At 43.6% G+C, this 15,363-nt stretch overlaps 2 protein-coding genes across 5 annotated transcripts in view; one reads left to right on the forward strand and one right to left on the reverse strand.

The window, feature by feature from the left end:
* The window catches only part of BOP1 (BOP1 ribosomal biogenesis factor), a 63,206-nt gene extending 53,832 nt beyond the window's left edge, over positions 1-9,374 (reverse strand). Inside the window, exons 1-2 of the mRNA XM_072602691.1 lie at positions 9,007-9,374; positions 6,961-7,149 (exon numbers count right to left, since the gene is read on the reverse strand). Of these exons, the coding sequence (XP_072458792.1) occupies positions 6,961-7,149; positions 9,007-9,135 (318 nt within the window). The 5' untranslated portion in view covers positions 9,136-9,374. The remainder of the gene's footprint in view (positions 1-6,960; positions 7,150-9,006) is intronic.
* A 72-nt stretch (positions 9,375-9,446) lies between these two features.
* Positions 9,447-15,363, forward strand: part of HSF1 (heat shock transcription factor 1) — an 89,170-nt gene continuing 83,253 nt past the window's right edge. For 2 of the 4 annotated variants that reach the window (XM_072602696.1, XM_072602694.1), the window contains exon 1: positions 9,489-9,856. In XM_072602696.1, the coding sequence (XP_072458797.1) occupies positions 9,740-9,856 (117 nt within the window). In that variant the 5' untranslated portion in view covers positions 9,489-9,739. Of the gene's footprint in view, positions 9,857-15,363 lie in introns of all 4 variants that reach the window. The other 2 variants (XM_072602695.1, XM_072602697.1) reach the window with 2 other exon arrangements.

The raw sequence follows: 15,363 nt of genomic DNA on the forward strand, positions 1-15,363 counted from the left end.
ATAAACAGATTCAAGAAAATATACAATGACAGAAATGTAAATGCAAAGAAAAAAATCAAAATAAAACTGAATACTGTATAATTATAAGCTAGTCCCAAAAAAGAGATGAGAAAACACACCTCACTCCCTTCTTTGCAGAGGTAAGGGACTGTGGATATGGAAAATTGTACAGACTGTCAGAGTCAACTGATGTGTTGATTAGTTTTATTGAACAGATTTTCTTTCTGGAGGGGGAGGGGAAGGGTGGTGGTGGTGGTGAAAATATTGAAATAAAGGTGATATAAAAATAAAAGCTACAAAATGTTTTTAACTCTCTTCCTTCCATCAATACCAATTCAAGTACTTTTCTTCCATGAGGACTTTCCTGACTCTCCCAAGATGAACACAACCTATCCCTCCTCAAATTTCTCATCAAACCTCTCCCTTTGCACTTGTCATATTCTGCCTTACAGGCAAACATCATAAGGTTCCATGATTTTGCGAGTAGTCTGAAACTCTGAAAAGCTAAATGGGACTCTGAAAAGCTCAGAGACACATAGCTGATAGATCAGAGGTAGAATCTGACCCCAAGTTTTCCTGACTCCAAGTCCTTCACTCTGTCCACTACCAGAATGCCTTATTTAGTGCCTCCATTAAAGTACTTGGTCAGGGTCACATAAATCAGTATTCTAACCCAGACATCCTAACTCTAAATCCAGTGCTCTTCTTAATACACTACACTATCACTATTCTACTGTTTGTCATCTATCTCTCTTTATTAGTCAGCTAAATTTGGGGCAGCTAGGTGATGCAGTGGATATCATACCAGGCCTGGAGTCAGGAATACCTGAGTTCAAGCCAGCCTCAGACACTTTCCTAGCTGTGTGACCCTCAGCAAGTTATTTAACCTCAGTCTGCCTCAGTTTCCTCTTCTATAAAATGAGCTAGAGAAAGAAATGGTAAATCACTCCATATCTTTGAGGTCCCAATGAGATGGACACAGCTGAAATGACCGAACAACAACAACAAAATGTCTGCCCAAATATATAAGCTCCTTGAGGACAGAAACCCTGTTTTACACCTCTCTGGATCCCCCCTACAGGACTTATTGAAGTGCACTGCACATAACATGTTTTGATGCTATGGTATTTATTTAAGAAATCCTAAGGAATCAGCAATAAAACTAAGTGACAGCAGTTTTAGTAAAGTTTCAGGCTACGAAATCAAGCTACAAAAAAGAACAGCATTTCTAAAGAATGTAACAGTTATGCTACAAATTACTAACCTAAACTACAGGAGAACTGACTTGAATCAGACCCAGACGAGATTAACTGTCACAGGCTTACAGGATTAGAACAGAATGAGCTCCTTGAAAGAGGGGACGGACAGGGCAGAGAAAGTCAACCTTGACTGGCCTTCATGCTACTAGTGATGCTTCCAGAGATGATGGTTGCTTATTGTGAAGCAGTCCCACCTACCCTCACCTCTATCCTTCCTACTCCTTGGAGATTAGACAAATAGATGCCTATGACCATTCAGCAAGAAAAGACCAATGCGACTGTACTCTGCATCCTTAAGAACTCTGCCTTTTAGATAACTGTAGCATTCTCACCTTGGATTTCCCTGGCCTTTACAGCGCCCACCTCACATTGCTGAACTCCTCCCAGAACCTCCATTTTGAGGAAATGCCCAGGCTACTCCTGACTCTCCTTTCCCAAACCAGTACCGTTTCCTCTTCTTCAGCTCCATTTCAATAGTTGTCTCTCCTCACTGCAATGTAAGGTCCTTGAAGGAAAGAACTGTGCTGGGCACATTTATTATTATTTGATTAATACATGCTTATTGTTGACAACTAAATGAAAGAATGTTCCAAATCATTAACAAGAAGATAAATGCAAATACAAGCAATCCTAAGGTTTCATTTCATAAAAGATGTCAAAATCGGAGAATAGCTGACACTGGAGAAATTGTAAAAAGAAAGGCATACTAATATATTATTGGTCGAGCTATGAACGGTCTGATTGGGTTTTTTTTAAATAAACTAATTTATTTATTTTTAGTTTTCAACATTCATTTACATAAGCTTTAAATTTTCTCTGCCTCCCTACTCTCTCCCCTCCCCAAGACGGACAAGCAATCCAATGTAGGCTCCACATACACAATCTTATTAAGCACATTTTCACATTAGTCATGTTATATAGAAGAATTAGACTGAATGGGAAAAACCATGAGAAAGAAAAAAGCAAAACAAAAAAAGAGGGCAAATAGTATGCTTTGATCTGCATTCAGACTCCATTTTTCTTCTTCTGGATGTGGATGGCATTTTCCATGATGAGTCTCTTCGAATTGTTTTAGGTCCTTGCATTGCTGAGAAGAGCTAAGTCTAGACTGACCATTCTAGAAAGCAATTTGGTATTGTGCAAAGACTAAAATGCTAATATTCTCTGACGCACACCTAGGTATGTATCCCAAGAAAGTTAAATAACAAAAAGGAAAGGTCCAAAATACAACAGAATATTTATATCAACACATTTTGTGGCAGCAAATAGAAACGATACATATTCACTGCCTGAGGAATGGCTAAACAAACTGGAGTATAAGAATGTAATGCAATGCAACTGTGCTATAAGAAACTATAAACATGATAAATTCAAAGAAGAATGGTAAGACATATGAACTGATGCAAAGTGAAGTTAGCAGAACCAGGAAAACAATATAAACAATGGCTACCACAATGTAAATGGACAGGATGACAACCACAAAGCAAATGAAAATGGCACTGAAGAATTAAAGAGCAAGTCTGACCCCAAAGAAGAAACGAAAATATTCACTAGAAGGATTTTATTTTGTTTTCTTAACTAGGGTCAGGGTTGAGAGGGAGAAAAAAATAAGTTATTTTATTCACTGGATGAGGGGGATCAAATTAAATTTCTTAGAAAGATAGCGATATGGAAAGATACCTTCCTTCTAACTTTTCTGTAGGAGAGGAATGCCCTCATCGGGGTTGAGTACTACATGTCATAACGTACTGATCAGTCAGTCCATAAACATGTATTAAGTGCCTGTTATGTGCCAGGCTCTGTGCTAAGTGCTGAGGATACAAAAAGAGCCTTCAAGGAGTTCACAATCTAATGGAGGAGACAAGAAGCAAACAAATATGGACACACAAGGCATGTACAGGATAAAGAGAAAATAATTAATAGAGGCACTAGAAACTACGCTGGGAAAGGTTTCCTGTAGAATACAGAGCTTCCCACACTTATTTGGCCTACCACTCCCTTTTCAAAAAAAAAAATAAAAAAACTGCTTAGCAACCCCCTGGAAATCTACTTCTTTATAACACTTTCACAGTTGTTTTTTTTTAATTTGTGACATTTCAAAAAATATATAAAAAATTTTAAAATGACATCTTAAATTTAACAATTCATCTTAACTGGGGTTTTTCTGGCATTGAAATTTTGATGAGGCAATATTGCATCATGTAACCATAAAGTATCATACTGTAAACAAGTTATTACATGCACATATTCCTGTCAATATATGCCGAACTTCCCAACGCAACATGCTCACCGGCCAACACTTGCCTGCTAAGACCAGATTTGACCACTGATCAATTAAAACTTCCATTTCATGTGTTTATTTCGAAAATAATGTAATCACTATGACTTTAACTCTGTTACATAACAGATGAAACATATATGAACAGTTTTTCAAAATATTCTTTTCTTATTTCTTTATGCCTCCTATACAACAACCCCCAATTTACCCAAAAGCTACCCATTACTCCCTCTGCTGTTCAAGTGCACCCCCCGACCCTCGGGGACAGTATCACCCACTTTAGGAAGGAAGTCAGGGAAACCAGGTGGCAGAGATAAAGAAGGAGAGCATTCCAGGTATGGAGGACAGCCAGAGATGGGGTGTCCTGTTCAAGTAATGATAAAGAGGCTAATGTTGCTGGGTCGAAGAGCAGTGTATGCTGAGAAATAAGGTGTAATGCTGTAAAGGTGAAGAAGAAGACACCCTAGTTTATGAAGGGCTTTGAACATCAAACAAAAGATTTTGTATCTGATCATGGAGGCAACAGGGAGTCACTGTACTTTACTGAGTACAGGAATGATACGGTCAGATCTGAACTTTAGAAAGATCACTTTGACAGTTGAATGGAGGATGGACTGGAATAAGGAGAAAACTAAGGCAGGCAGATCCACCAGCAGACTAATGTCCTAACATAATGAGGGATGAGGGCCTGCACTAGAGTGGTGACAGTGTCAAAAGGAGAGAAAAGGGGGCACATATGAGAGAGGTTGCAGAGAAGAAATGGATTTTTGCTTATTTTTGTCTTCTTTTGCTTTTTAAAAAAATCTTTGTAATAAAGGATGCTTCGGGGAGAAGGGAAAAGGTAGAGTATAGGGGAAATGTAGCTGATAAAAAACAAAAGACAACAGAAAAAAAATTTTTTAAGAAATTGAAAAATGCAAAGTTCTAACAAAGTTGGCCCCAAATAAAACAGATGAGGAGATACTTTTAGACACTTCTTTGCAGAGGAGAGGAATTGTAGATGTGGGATACTACATATACGACTTTTGTGATATGCTGATTAGTTTTGGAGAACTTTTGGGGGAGTTCATAATAAGGGATAATGATTTGAGAGGGAATATAGGAAAGGATACTGTGGCAAATGTTAAGCAATGTAAATTAAAGGACATCAATAAAAATTTAATATATATTTTTAAAGTTCACTGCACATAACTAGCAGGTATCTCAACCCTCACAACACAGGAAAAAAGATAAGCAGAAAATGCAAAGACCTCAATGGGAAAACAACAATTATTGCAAAAAGGAGAGAAAAACTCCACAATACTTCAAACAGAGATTCAAAGGAAAAAATGGATTTTCTACAGGGACCACATAAATATCTAGAGGAAATGAAGGAAGGGACAAAAAAATTAAATAAAAGTTGTGGAGAACTGTAAGGAAAATAAATAGCTTAGCAGAAAAAAAATGGTGAATCCTACTTCAATAATGGACCAAGCAGAAATCTGTATCTCTATACACAGAAAAAAAATTGGAACAAATCAAAAGATAGAAAAAATAGAAAATTTTAGATGTCATATCAAAAACAACCAACCTCGAAAAAAGATCAGTGAAAACTGCCCAGATTTATTAGAACCAGAGAGCAATGCGAAGAGAAGAATCCCAGGAATATCATAATCCAAATCCAGAAAAATGTTGCAAGACTCCAGAAGGAAAAATTTCAAATACCAAGGTACACAGTAGCTTCTGTGAACAAGAGGAGATCTTAGAAGATAATATCCCAAGAAATAAAATATGAGTTTACAATCAATAACCTACCCTGCAAAGATGAATATAATCATATAGGAGGAAAAACAGACCTATAATGGAATAGAGGACTTTGAAGCATTTCTGATAAGAAAACCAGAGCCAAGTAAGAACTCCGAAATACAAACATAAGAGTCGAGAGAAACTTAGAAAATTAGAAGTGGGTGTGTGTTATTATAATGTTAAAATTCTAAAGGGAGGAAAGAAACAAGTGTACCATCAGGACCTCAATTTCTTCAAGGGTATTGAGGGAATTAAATAAGAAAGAATAAGAACACCCAGGCATGGATTGGTCCTGTTCTGAGGGACTGAAGAAGGAAATGAGAAAGGGGAGTAAAAGAAATATGTTAGTATAAAAGGGAAAAAGGAGGAGGTAGAACTTGCTGATTCTCATAATTGAGTATGCAAGGAAAAAAGTATACAAACACAGAGGAAAGGGGTCAAGGGAACAGGAATCAGATGAATCTCACTTTTACCTGAAATGGACAAAGATGGGTTGAACACATACCTACAGTTTGGTGCAGAAATACACTAGATTCAACAGAGAAACAAGCAGGGACTTAAGAGGGAGGATTACACAAGGGAAGGAGTGTAGAGCCACAAACAAAACAAACTTCCTAATCCTGAATGAGGGAAGGTGAGGGGAAGAAGGTAACACAAAGAACTAGAATCTAAACAGGTACCCTAGATTTCCTCTTACATAATTGGAAAATGACTGAAAACTGGCGTTGAACCATAAAGGCATTGCATTACAGGAGATAGAAGAGATAAATTTGGAATGAGTATGCATTGATGAAGAGTGAAGTGTGCAAAATCAGGAGAACAATTTATACAATAATGACAACACTGTGAAGAAGAATAACTTCAGAACAATTATAATCAATCCAATGGTCAGGTCTCTAGAGGACCTATGACAAAATGTTTACCCAAATCCTGACAGAGAAGTGACAGACGAAGTACAGAAAGAGACATACATTTTTGTACATGGATGCCATGTGGATTCATTTTGCATGATCATGATAATTTATTACAAGTCTTTTCTTCCCTTTTTCTCAGAGTTTTAATGGAGCTGAGGTTAGTGTGGAGAAGAAATAGAGAGCATTAGCAATAAAAAGCAGACCACTGAAACATTTTTCCAAGAGGACATTCAGAAGAAAGCACAGAGAAATAGGGCAGTTTTAAAAGTAATATGTATATACTTTTTTCAAAAGTTGTATTAAAGTAGAGATTCTCATTTTTCACATACAATCCTTTTTTTAATGTTATGCTATATATGTGGAAATGTTCTTCTTTTGGTTTTTAAGTTCAAAATTTTAAAAATAAAATGAAATAAAAGAATTCAAAACTGTTGGTTCCCAGGCCACTCCCCTTTCCACTGCTCAGAATGTAAGCTCCTTGAAAACAGGTATTTCTCATCTCTCTATCCTCAGTACACAGCACAGGAACCAGCTAATAATAAGGCCTTAAATGCTTATTGGCTGACTATACAATGCTAAAGAATGTTGAGGGATAGTCTTCAGGACTCCTAAAAGCACCAAGGGATAGAGCTGTCTAAAGCCGGAGAGCGCAGAGAAGAAAGGAACAGCACACAATCTCAACATGTTTCCGGAAAAAACCTTTACCTAAGACCTTTTCATTTACCTGGGACTTGTCCTGAGTCATCTTTGGGATGCTCTTGGGTTGTCCATCTTCAATACTGCTGGCATCATCCTCACTACTGTCACTGCCAGAGTCCTCCAGACCCGAGAATACACTTTCTTCACTATCGGATGGGTCAGACTCACTGTCTGCTGCACTCTGGCTGGGGGCTGGACGACTGAAGAGAGGCAGCTGCCAAAGAAGCATTTATATTATGGTAAAATACCACCAAAGACCCCCTCCATCTATGCCATGGTGCCAGTCAGAAGGACTAACAGGCACTATTAGCCAGAAGGACAGACCAGATTCAATACTGATCAAAGAAGATAATGTAAAGTGCTTTTCAAATGCTATACAAATACTATTATTATTTTTCCAAATTCCTTCATCCACGGGCTCTAAGTTGCTCCTATTGAGTTTAGAGTCCCATTCATCTGGTCATTCACTGTCTCTCAGCAAGTACATAACTCTGTTAGGTTTTACACAGGATGTGTGTGTGCATATATGTATGTGTACATATATACACACATACATGTATTTATGCATGTATATGTATACACACATTTAACAAATACAATATGTAAACTGTATCCTTAAGAAACATTTTCTTGTTCTCCCAATGTCACATGTTTAGGTATTTAAATCACTCTTGAAATATGCCTTCTTCCGTGAACAAGCAAAACAGACCCATGATGGAAAACAGCCTCATGTAAAAGTGTTGGCTAATAAGAGCAGCAATAATCAATACACAGGTCATGTGAAAAATTCCAGGCACTAAAAGGTACCTGGATATCAAATGAGGAAATACCTAGCTCTAGGAACTCCCATCTTACAGTCCTTTTCAGGTTTGACACTACTCTGGCTACTCTGACACAGGATCTACACCTGCTATAAACCAAAATTTCTGGTCCCCCTAGAGGATTAGAGAAGTGAGGATTTCAGAGAAAAAGCAAAACTATGCTAAGGGGGTCCCCATGACCAGGGTACCCAGTGATCCTAGACAGAGCCACTTACTCAGAAAAACAACCAGAGGAGTAACTGAAGGGGAAGGGTGGAGGGGAAGGTTTCATTTGCCAGTGCCTTTTTATCCCTGGGGATTGGATCCAAAAAGACTCTTTCCCTAGGTATTCTCCTGGGCCCTAAGTGTCTCCCTCTCCTACTCCTCCACCTGGACTCTCATCTCCCAAACTCCTTTCCCTTCTCCTGTGTCTATCCTTCCCTCACTTCCTTTAGGAATGCCTAATTCCCAAACAAACCCACCTCAAAGTACACCACTATCTTTTCAGTTTCTCCACTCCACCTCTCAAACACCCTCAAATCCCGTCTTCTCCAGTCCATCAACTTCAGCTATTTTCCCACTATAATGGCCCCTACTTCTTCCCTACCCCACAGCACCAATTCTCCAGACATACCTGGTTTACCCCAGACCCACTTCTTAGGGTTCCTTCTCCACTCCTCTACAGGTTTTCTAAAATCTCTTCAGGTCTATCCCCTCAGGGTCTCTCCCCACCACTCGACATCTTCTAGTATCCATCTCCTGTCCCCCACTAATCCCTTCACCTAAATCACCCCTTTGAAAAAATCCATTAAATGTTACCCATCAAAGATTAGGGTCCTCTCTAAGACCTCCAGTCCTATCTCCTCAGCATCCCTTTAGTCTCCATCAAGTTCCTCTACCTTCTGAATCCCCAATGCCCCAGGGCCAGCCCCAGCTCTTCCCCTCGGGGCCCACCATCCTCAGTGAGCCCCCATCCTTCCTGTTCCTGCCTTTTGGCTCTCTGGGTAGCCCCAGTGCTTGGCACAGGGTCATGTGGACTGACGCTCTCTCCCCTCGGGATCCCCTCCCAGTCCCTGTCACTGCAGGGCCTGCCCCGCGCCCACAACGACCCCTCATCGCCGCTGCCCCTGAGGCCCCCCTCCCTCTCAGCTTCCTGCCTCCACTTCCTCTCCATCCCCGCTCCCTCAGCACCCCCTCGCCCTCCCCCGGCCGCCCCTCGTCCGGCCCCCTCCCCTCCGCCCGCGTGCACGTGGCCCGCCTGGCGCTGTCACCTCCTCGCTGGACCCCGCCTCCGGCGGCTCGGGCTGCCGCTCCGCGGGCCTCTTCCCGGCCTTCGCTCGGGCCCCCGCTGGGGCTCCTGCTCCCATGCCTGCGCGCCTCCCGCCCCGCGCCCCGGCCATGTTGCCGCCGCTCGTCGCGCCGCTGCCTGGCTCTGGCGGCCGGAGACCTCCTCTCTTCTCTCTTCCCTCCCCTTCCTGTCCGGCTCTGGATTAGAAGCAGTGTGCGCCTGCGCCTGGCGCAGCTGCAGGTGCGTCAGAAGCGCCGAGGCGGCGCTAGAAGAAACCCTTCCTCTCTTCGTTCCTGGAGGCTCAGGGTGCGCATGCGTCCAAGCCTTCATCGCAGGGTAGGGGCAGAGAGCAAGGAAAAAGAGTGGCCAGGAAGATATAAACGCTCACGCGAGAGGCGGAGCTGGGATGCCGTTGGGCGGAGGGAACGTCACGCGCGCGCACGCGTGTAGGTAGTCGACGGCGCCGGGGGCGAGCCCGTCGCAAGATGGCGGCGGCCATGCTGGGCCCCGGAGTTCTGTCTGCGCAGCGGGCGGTGGTAGCGGCTCGGGCAGCGGCGGAGTCGGCTACGGTGCCTCAGGCCGAGGCAGCGGATCCCTTGCAGCTCCAGAGGCGGCGGCGCTAAGCGGCAGCCTTCCTTCCTTCCGTACCCGGTCCGCTCGCAGCAGGCCGGCCCTCTCCTCCCCTCCCTGCCCTGCCCAGCCCGCCGGCCCCCGGAATGGAGTTGCCCGGGGGCCCCGGTATGGCGGGGCCCAGCAACGTCCCTGCCTTCCTGACCAAGCTGTGGACCCTAGTGAGCGATCCGGAGACAGACCCGCTAATCTGCTGGAGCCCGGTGAGGGCCTGGGGCGGGCGCGGGGTGACGGGCTCCTCTTTCCTTGGAGCCTGGCGAGGCCCGGGGCGGGGAGAGGGGTGCGGGGGCCGCAGTGGTGGTCCTTCCTCCACTGCGCCCGGGGCGGGAGGGGCGCGGGGAGACTGGAGAGGGGCCGGGGCACGCAGGGTGGTGCTCCCCGCTTTGCAGCAGCGGGGCCGGGGGGCGGCGCACGCGGTGACTGCACCTCCTCCGCCGGAGCCTGGCTCGGCATCTTGGGCCGTCCTCTCCGCTGCGCCTCCCGCACCGAAGCCTGACTAGGGGCTGGGCCGCTCAGAGTTGAACCTCCGCTGCCAGTTAGGGATAGGAGTTACTGCGCCTCGGAACAGGGCAGGGTTTGCTAGAGTGGGGGGATGGGAGAACTGGGGTGGCCTGGAAGCTGTTCCCTAGCCCGCCCCCCACCCCCGCTGAGATGCCCTCGAATCTCAGCTGCTGGCCTAGGTCGCTCGATCTGGTGAGGGAAAGGTGATACCAGGCTGTTTATTTGGGAGGAGGGACGTCCTCCCCAAGACCTCCACTTGCTAGAAGCCTGTCGGCGGGGGCCCTGGACACCCTACGTTTTGGGAGGGGCGAAGCCCTAACCATGGATCAGTAAAGAAAGACTTGAAGCTCCATAAGGTCACTTCCAACTCCAAAATCATGAGGAAAGAGAGCATGGGCTTGCCCAGTTCTCAGCCCTCCGGGAGGAAAGCTGAACTGAACCTTCATTCTCCAGAACCCTGGCGAGGGAGACTTTAGATTCCACGTTGTTTATCTTGCATTTAGGGTGGAGTTGGATTTGTTCCGGTCACCTCCTTAGAGCTGCCAGGTAGCACAGTGGTTAGGGTGCAGGGACTGGAGTCCAGAAGAACTGAGTTCAGACACTTAGGAGCTGTATGGATCTTAGATAAGTCACTTAACCTCTGCTGCCTTCTCCGTAAAACAGAGATAAATAATAGCACCTATCTCCCGGAGTTGTTGTGAGGATAAAATGAGATACAGTTTTTAAGCCACTTAGCACTGTGCCTGGAGCATGTTAGGCACGCTGTAAATCCTAGCTAATATCATTATTATTATTACCTCTTTCATTACCTTTGGTCTTGTAAAATTAACGGAAAGGAGAGAGAAATGAGGTGGCAGTCATGCATAGCAGCTAGGTGGTGCAGTGGGTAGAGCCCTGGACCCAGTCAGGAAGACCTGAGTTCCTTTGGCCCTAGACGCTTAATCGTTTTGGGACCCTGAGCCAGTCATTTCACCTAAGCCTGCCTTGTTTCTTCGTCTGTAAAATAAGAATACACAATAGTGTCAAACTCCCAAGACATCTGTGAGAATCAAATGGGATCATATGTGTAAGGCACTATGTAAGTGGTAGCTGTTATTGTCATATCATAGCCTTACAATTCAGGAGCATAACCCCCTGAGCAATGTCTGGTGGGCAGCCAGCCCTGGGTTTGTCCCAAGCTGTGGCTAGCCTGAGGTAGGTAGAAGAAAATGTTTTCCCCTAGGCCCACAGAAGTAGAAGTAAACAAAACAGTTTTGGAGCCCTTGTTTTTCCTGGATCATACAGCTGCTTGTCAGAGTGGTTAACCCTAAATTCCTGAGCCCTAACTCTTCCTGACTGAGCTTTCTAGTTCAGCTGCTATTCAACTAATATCTGCCTTGGATGGGCAGAATTAGAAAGATGGGTTGGGTCAGGCCTTCTCATTCCTTGGTCCTTACCTAACTGTGAGACAGCTAGAGACGTATCTCTGTCAGTCTCAACAAGCCCAGAGTTTTAATAATAAACATCATTCCCAGGAAGTTATACTGCATAGTAATTAATGCGTGTTGCCAGAGGCAGTGGCAGTAGAGAATGTGGCATGATTTGGCCCAAAATATTGGGCTGTACCATGTTAAACTAGTGACTGTCTATATGGTGAGAGACTTTATGGGAAAGTTCAGAAATCAAAAATTGAAAGCAAAATGTGACAGAATCTTAAGTATTGGAAGGAAGGTCCCGAGGGATTAAGCAGCTGATTTTTCCATTTTTGTTAAGGACTGGCTATTTGACAGAAGGCACTACACAGCCGCACTCCCTTAAGCAGCCTCACAGCTGGGCAGCTCTGATTTGCACGAATAAATCAGGGAGAGCATCTGGAATTCTAGATCAAAGCTCAACTGAATAGGAACTGCTATTTACATTTTTTTGCAATGATGTCCCAGGATATCCTGTAAATCCCATAGAAACCAGGTGTTTAAGGCTAAGGGGGAAAGAACACTCTGAAGAGTAGAAATTATAAGCCATCTTAACCTGGTCAGCCTCTGAGTATACATAGCCCCTGATGAGCTAAAATAACTGCCATGAGAGTTCCTCAATCACCGTGAGATATTTGATTTTTCTTTCTCAAATCAGTCTCTTGAGAAACCAGGAAAAGAAAATCCTTGATGTACCAGCTCCTGAACCTTCCCTTGCCTGAATCCAACTTGGAACTCCCAGAACAGGGTCACTCCACTTATGCACAGCTCAGTGTTTTGGGTTGGGTTTGGTTTTTTTTTTGGCAGTTAAACAGTGTTTCCTGTTTATTTTTCTTTAATTCTCTTGGTCTAAAAGATTATTTTGAAAAGTTCCTCCTAAGAGAGATCTAGAAGTTAAGCTTTCCACAAGTAAGTGCTTCTTAAGGAGTATAATTTTATCTCACCTGTTATCTCCTGGACTTGGGTGTTTTTCATCAATGAAATCTTGTGGTGGGCTGACCCATACTATATCATCCACCTCTTATTCCTAACATTCGTCTGTCTAAAGGTAGAATGACTATATCAGCAGTTAGTTTATCAGTAAACATTAAGTGCCTACTATGTGCTAGACATAGTGCTAAGTGCTGCAGATACAAAAAAGGCAGATGTTCCCTACTCTCAAGGAGTTCAGAATCTAATGGGAGGAGATAGAATGCAAAACCATGTATGAACAAGCTATAGATGAGTTAATTTGGATATAGTCAACAGAGGAAAATCACTAGCATTCAAAGAAATTGGAAAGGGCTTCCTATAGAAGGTGGACTTTTAGCTGAGACTTGAAGGAGGCCTATAGGCAGAGATGGAGAGGTCTTTATTAGAGGTCTTTAGGCAGAGACTGGGTGGTTATTTTGGGAGTGTACAATAAAGAAGATTCTTATTCATATAAATGCAGAACTAGATACTCTGATATCCCTTCTAATTCTGAGATTCTAAGATTGTGGGTATAAGTTATGAGGGAAATGTTTGTTTTATTGTCATTGATTCCTTACTTTTATGGTTACCACTTCAAGGCAGACCTTGAGTTTCTCCTTCAACCATCCTTCCAACAACTCTCTTGTCACAAATAACTTTGAAACAAATCATTTTTAAGCCCTTTACTATAATTCCCATAGCCCAGTCATTTTGTGAGCCCCCTTTATTAGATCCAGGGTTCTTCTCTGTAATCAGGGTTATGAACAGCTGAAAAGAGAGCATCCAGGGGCCACCAAATAGTAGTGGCCTTTCAAAGAAGTCCTCTTGCCATTTATTCTTGCTTGAAGTTTGCAGAAAATCTAGCTGGGGAAAGTCCAGGTGTGAGGAATTTACTATGGGGATGCCAGGCCTCAGTTTCCAGACCAGGCTGGAAGAAAACTCCAGAGAAATAGTACCAGAAGTTGCCCCTAGGTTAAGCTGAAAAGGAACAGTTCAAGAGGAATCTCTAGACTCCTGATGAGGTAATGTTCAGGAACCCTGGAAGAATCATACTTGGTTGGACACTATGTAAACCAAAGTGAACAGAGGTGGTTCTAGTCTTCTCAGAACTCCCAGCCAGTTTTGTTGTCTGTTCGTTTCATTGCAACCCTTTCCTCCTGTTGTAGAAATGCTAAGTATGGTTCGGACCAAAACCCATTTGTAGCCTATTGGATCTTGCCTAGTCAGCACACTAGTTAGGCTGGTTTAGTGCCAATGATGACAGTGCAGAAATGAGTGCTGAATAGAGACAAGAAAGGGACATGGATTGGTACCAGAAACACAAAAATCCATTCCTCTCCAAGCCAGGCATTATACCACAAAACTGCCTGAGGCTCAGTACTCATACCCAATGTGATATCTTCCGTTTCTGTGGCCACAGAGTCTGCAGTGCCTTCTTGGAACAGGACCTCTAGTCAATAGCCTCTCTACAGAATTTACTATCCCAAGTTCCTCCCTGCTAGACTGATAAACTCTTTGTGGGAACATCAGACCTCCAGGGCAGATTGCCCATTTGACAGATGAAGACAAAGACACATAAGGTTACCAGGAAGCTCTGTGACTTCTCCACAACTGATACTTGTCAGCCATAACTCTCTAGTCTGTTGCTCCACCTAACATCTCATGTGGATATTTCAGTGAGGCTTATTAATGAATAATGTACCTTTCCAAAGGAATAATAATCTTATACCCAGGAGGTTTGGGGGAGCAGTCTTATCTGGACATGAGAATAGCCTAAGTGGCCTCCAAAAACATGGAATTCTAGCCCTTCTTGCCCCTCCCAGTATTGGGAGAAATCCACTGTTGCCATCCTGAAGAACAGGAGAGAAATGTATTGATGACTAGTTTATTTCTGCAAGTAGGATATGGTTTTTTTTCTCATTCCCATCTCATTAATAAATATGCCATTTGAATATAGGATCTTTTTCCTGAGCATCTAAAGTCATCTAGAATTTATGGTTCCCTTCCTCCTCCCCAGAGCTGCTCTAAAGCAGCACTTAAACTGTGGGTCTCAACCCCATAGGGTGTTGAGAAAAATTTGGCAGCAATAAAAAGTTTCTGAGTGTGCGATGACCAAAAATTAATTAAAAATCAAATGCCTAATGAATCCAAGGTGTTTCTGGCAGCACTTGCCCATGTTGCAGCAACTTCATTGCAGCCTTGGTTCTGAACGGCAAACATGAGCACTTTGCACAGTGCCATGCCACACCAAGAAGGCTGCCCAAACGCCAGAAGGCCTGCCCTAAAGTTTGGTTCTACCTTACTGCCTACCTCAGACTAGTTTAGTGACCTTGAGGTGAGGATCAGTGAGTGTGTAGGTGAAAGAGCAATCATTTTAGATCTCTAGCATAGGACAGGAAGGAGATATTAAAAGATTGTCCCCTGTAGTCTCTATTTGAGAGTCCGTTAGTAATTACATTCAGTATTCCTCCCTCCCTTCCCCACGCCCCACCCTAGGAATTTAGACTTGTTTCATCTTATCTCTTCCTATTCCTACTGGCTCTTTAGCCTACCTTTCTCTGGGCTGGGTGTTCTTGGTACTCTAAAGTTGTCACATTGCAGAGAGTTCATTCGTCTCTGAGACCCAAGGAATGGTCTTCTTGGTCCTTGGATGCAGCCTTTTGACCGAATTCAAGTTTTACAGAACAATCCTTTTATTAAGGGGATTTGTTCTATGAAGTTTGGATTCGGTCAAAGGGCCACAGTTGAGGACCTAGAGGGCCACATGTGACCTCTGGGCTGCAGGTTCCCCATCCTTGTGCCCAAGA

Source organism: Notamacropus eugenii, chromosome 4 (assembly GCF_028372415.1).
Source record: "Notamacropus eugenii isolate mMacEug1 chromosome 4, mMacEug1.pri_v2, whole genome shotgun sequence".
NCBI classification, from domain to species: domain Eukaryota; kingdom Metazoa; phylum Chordata; class Mammalia; order Diprotodontia; family Macropodidae; genus Notamacropus; species Notamacropus eugenii.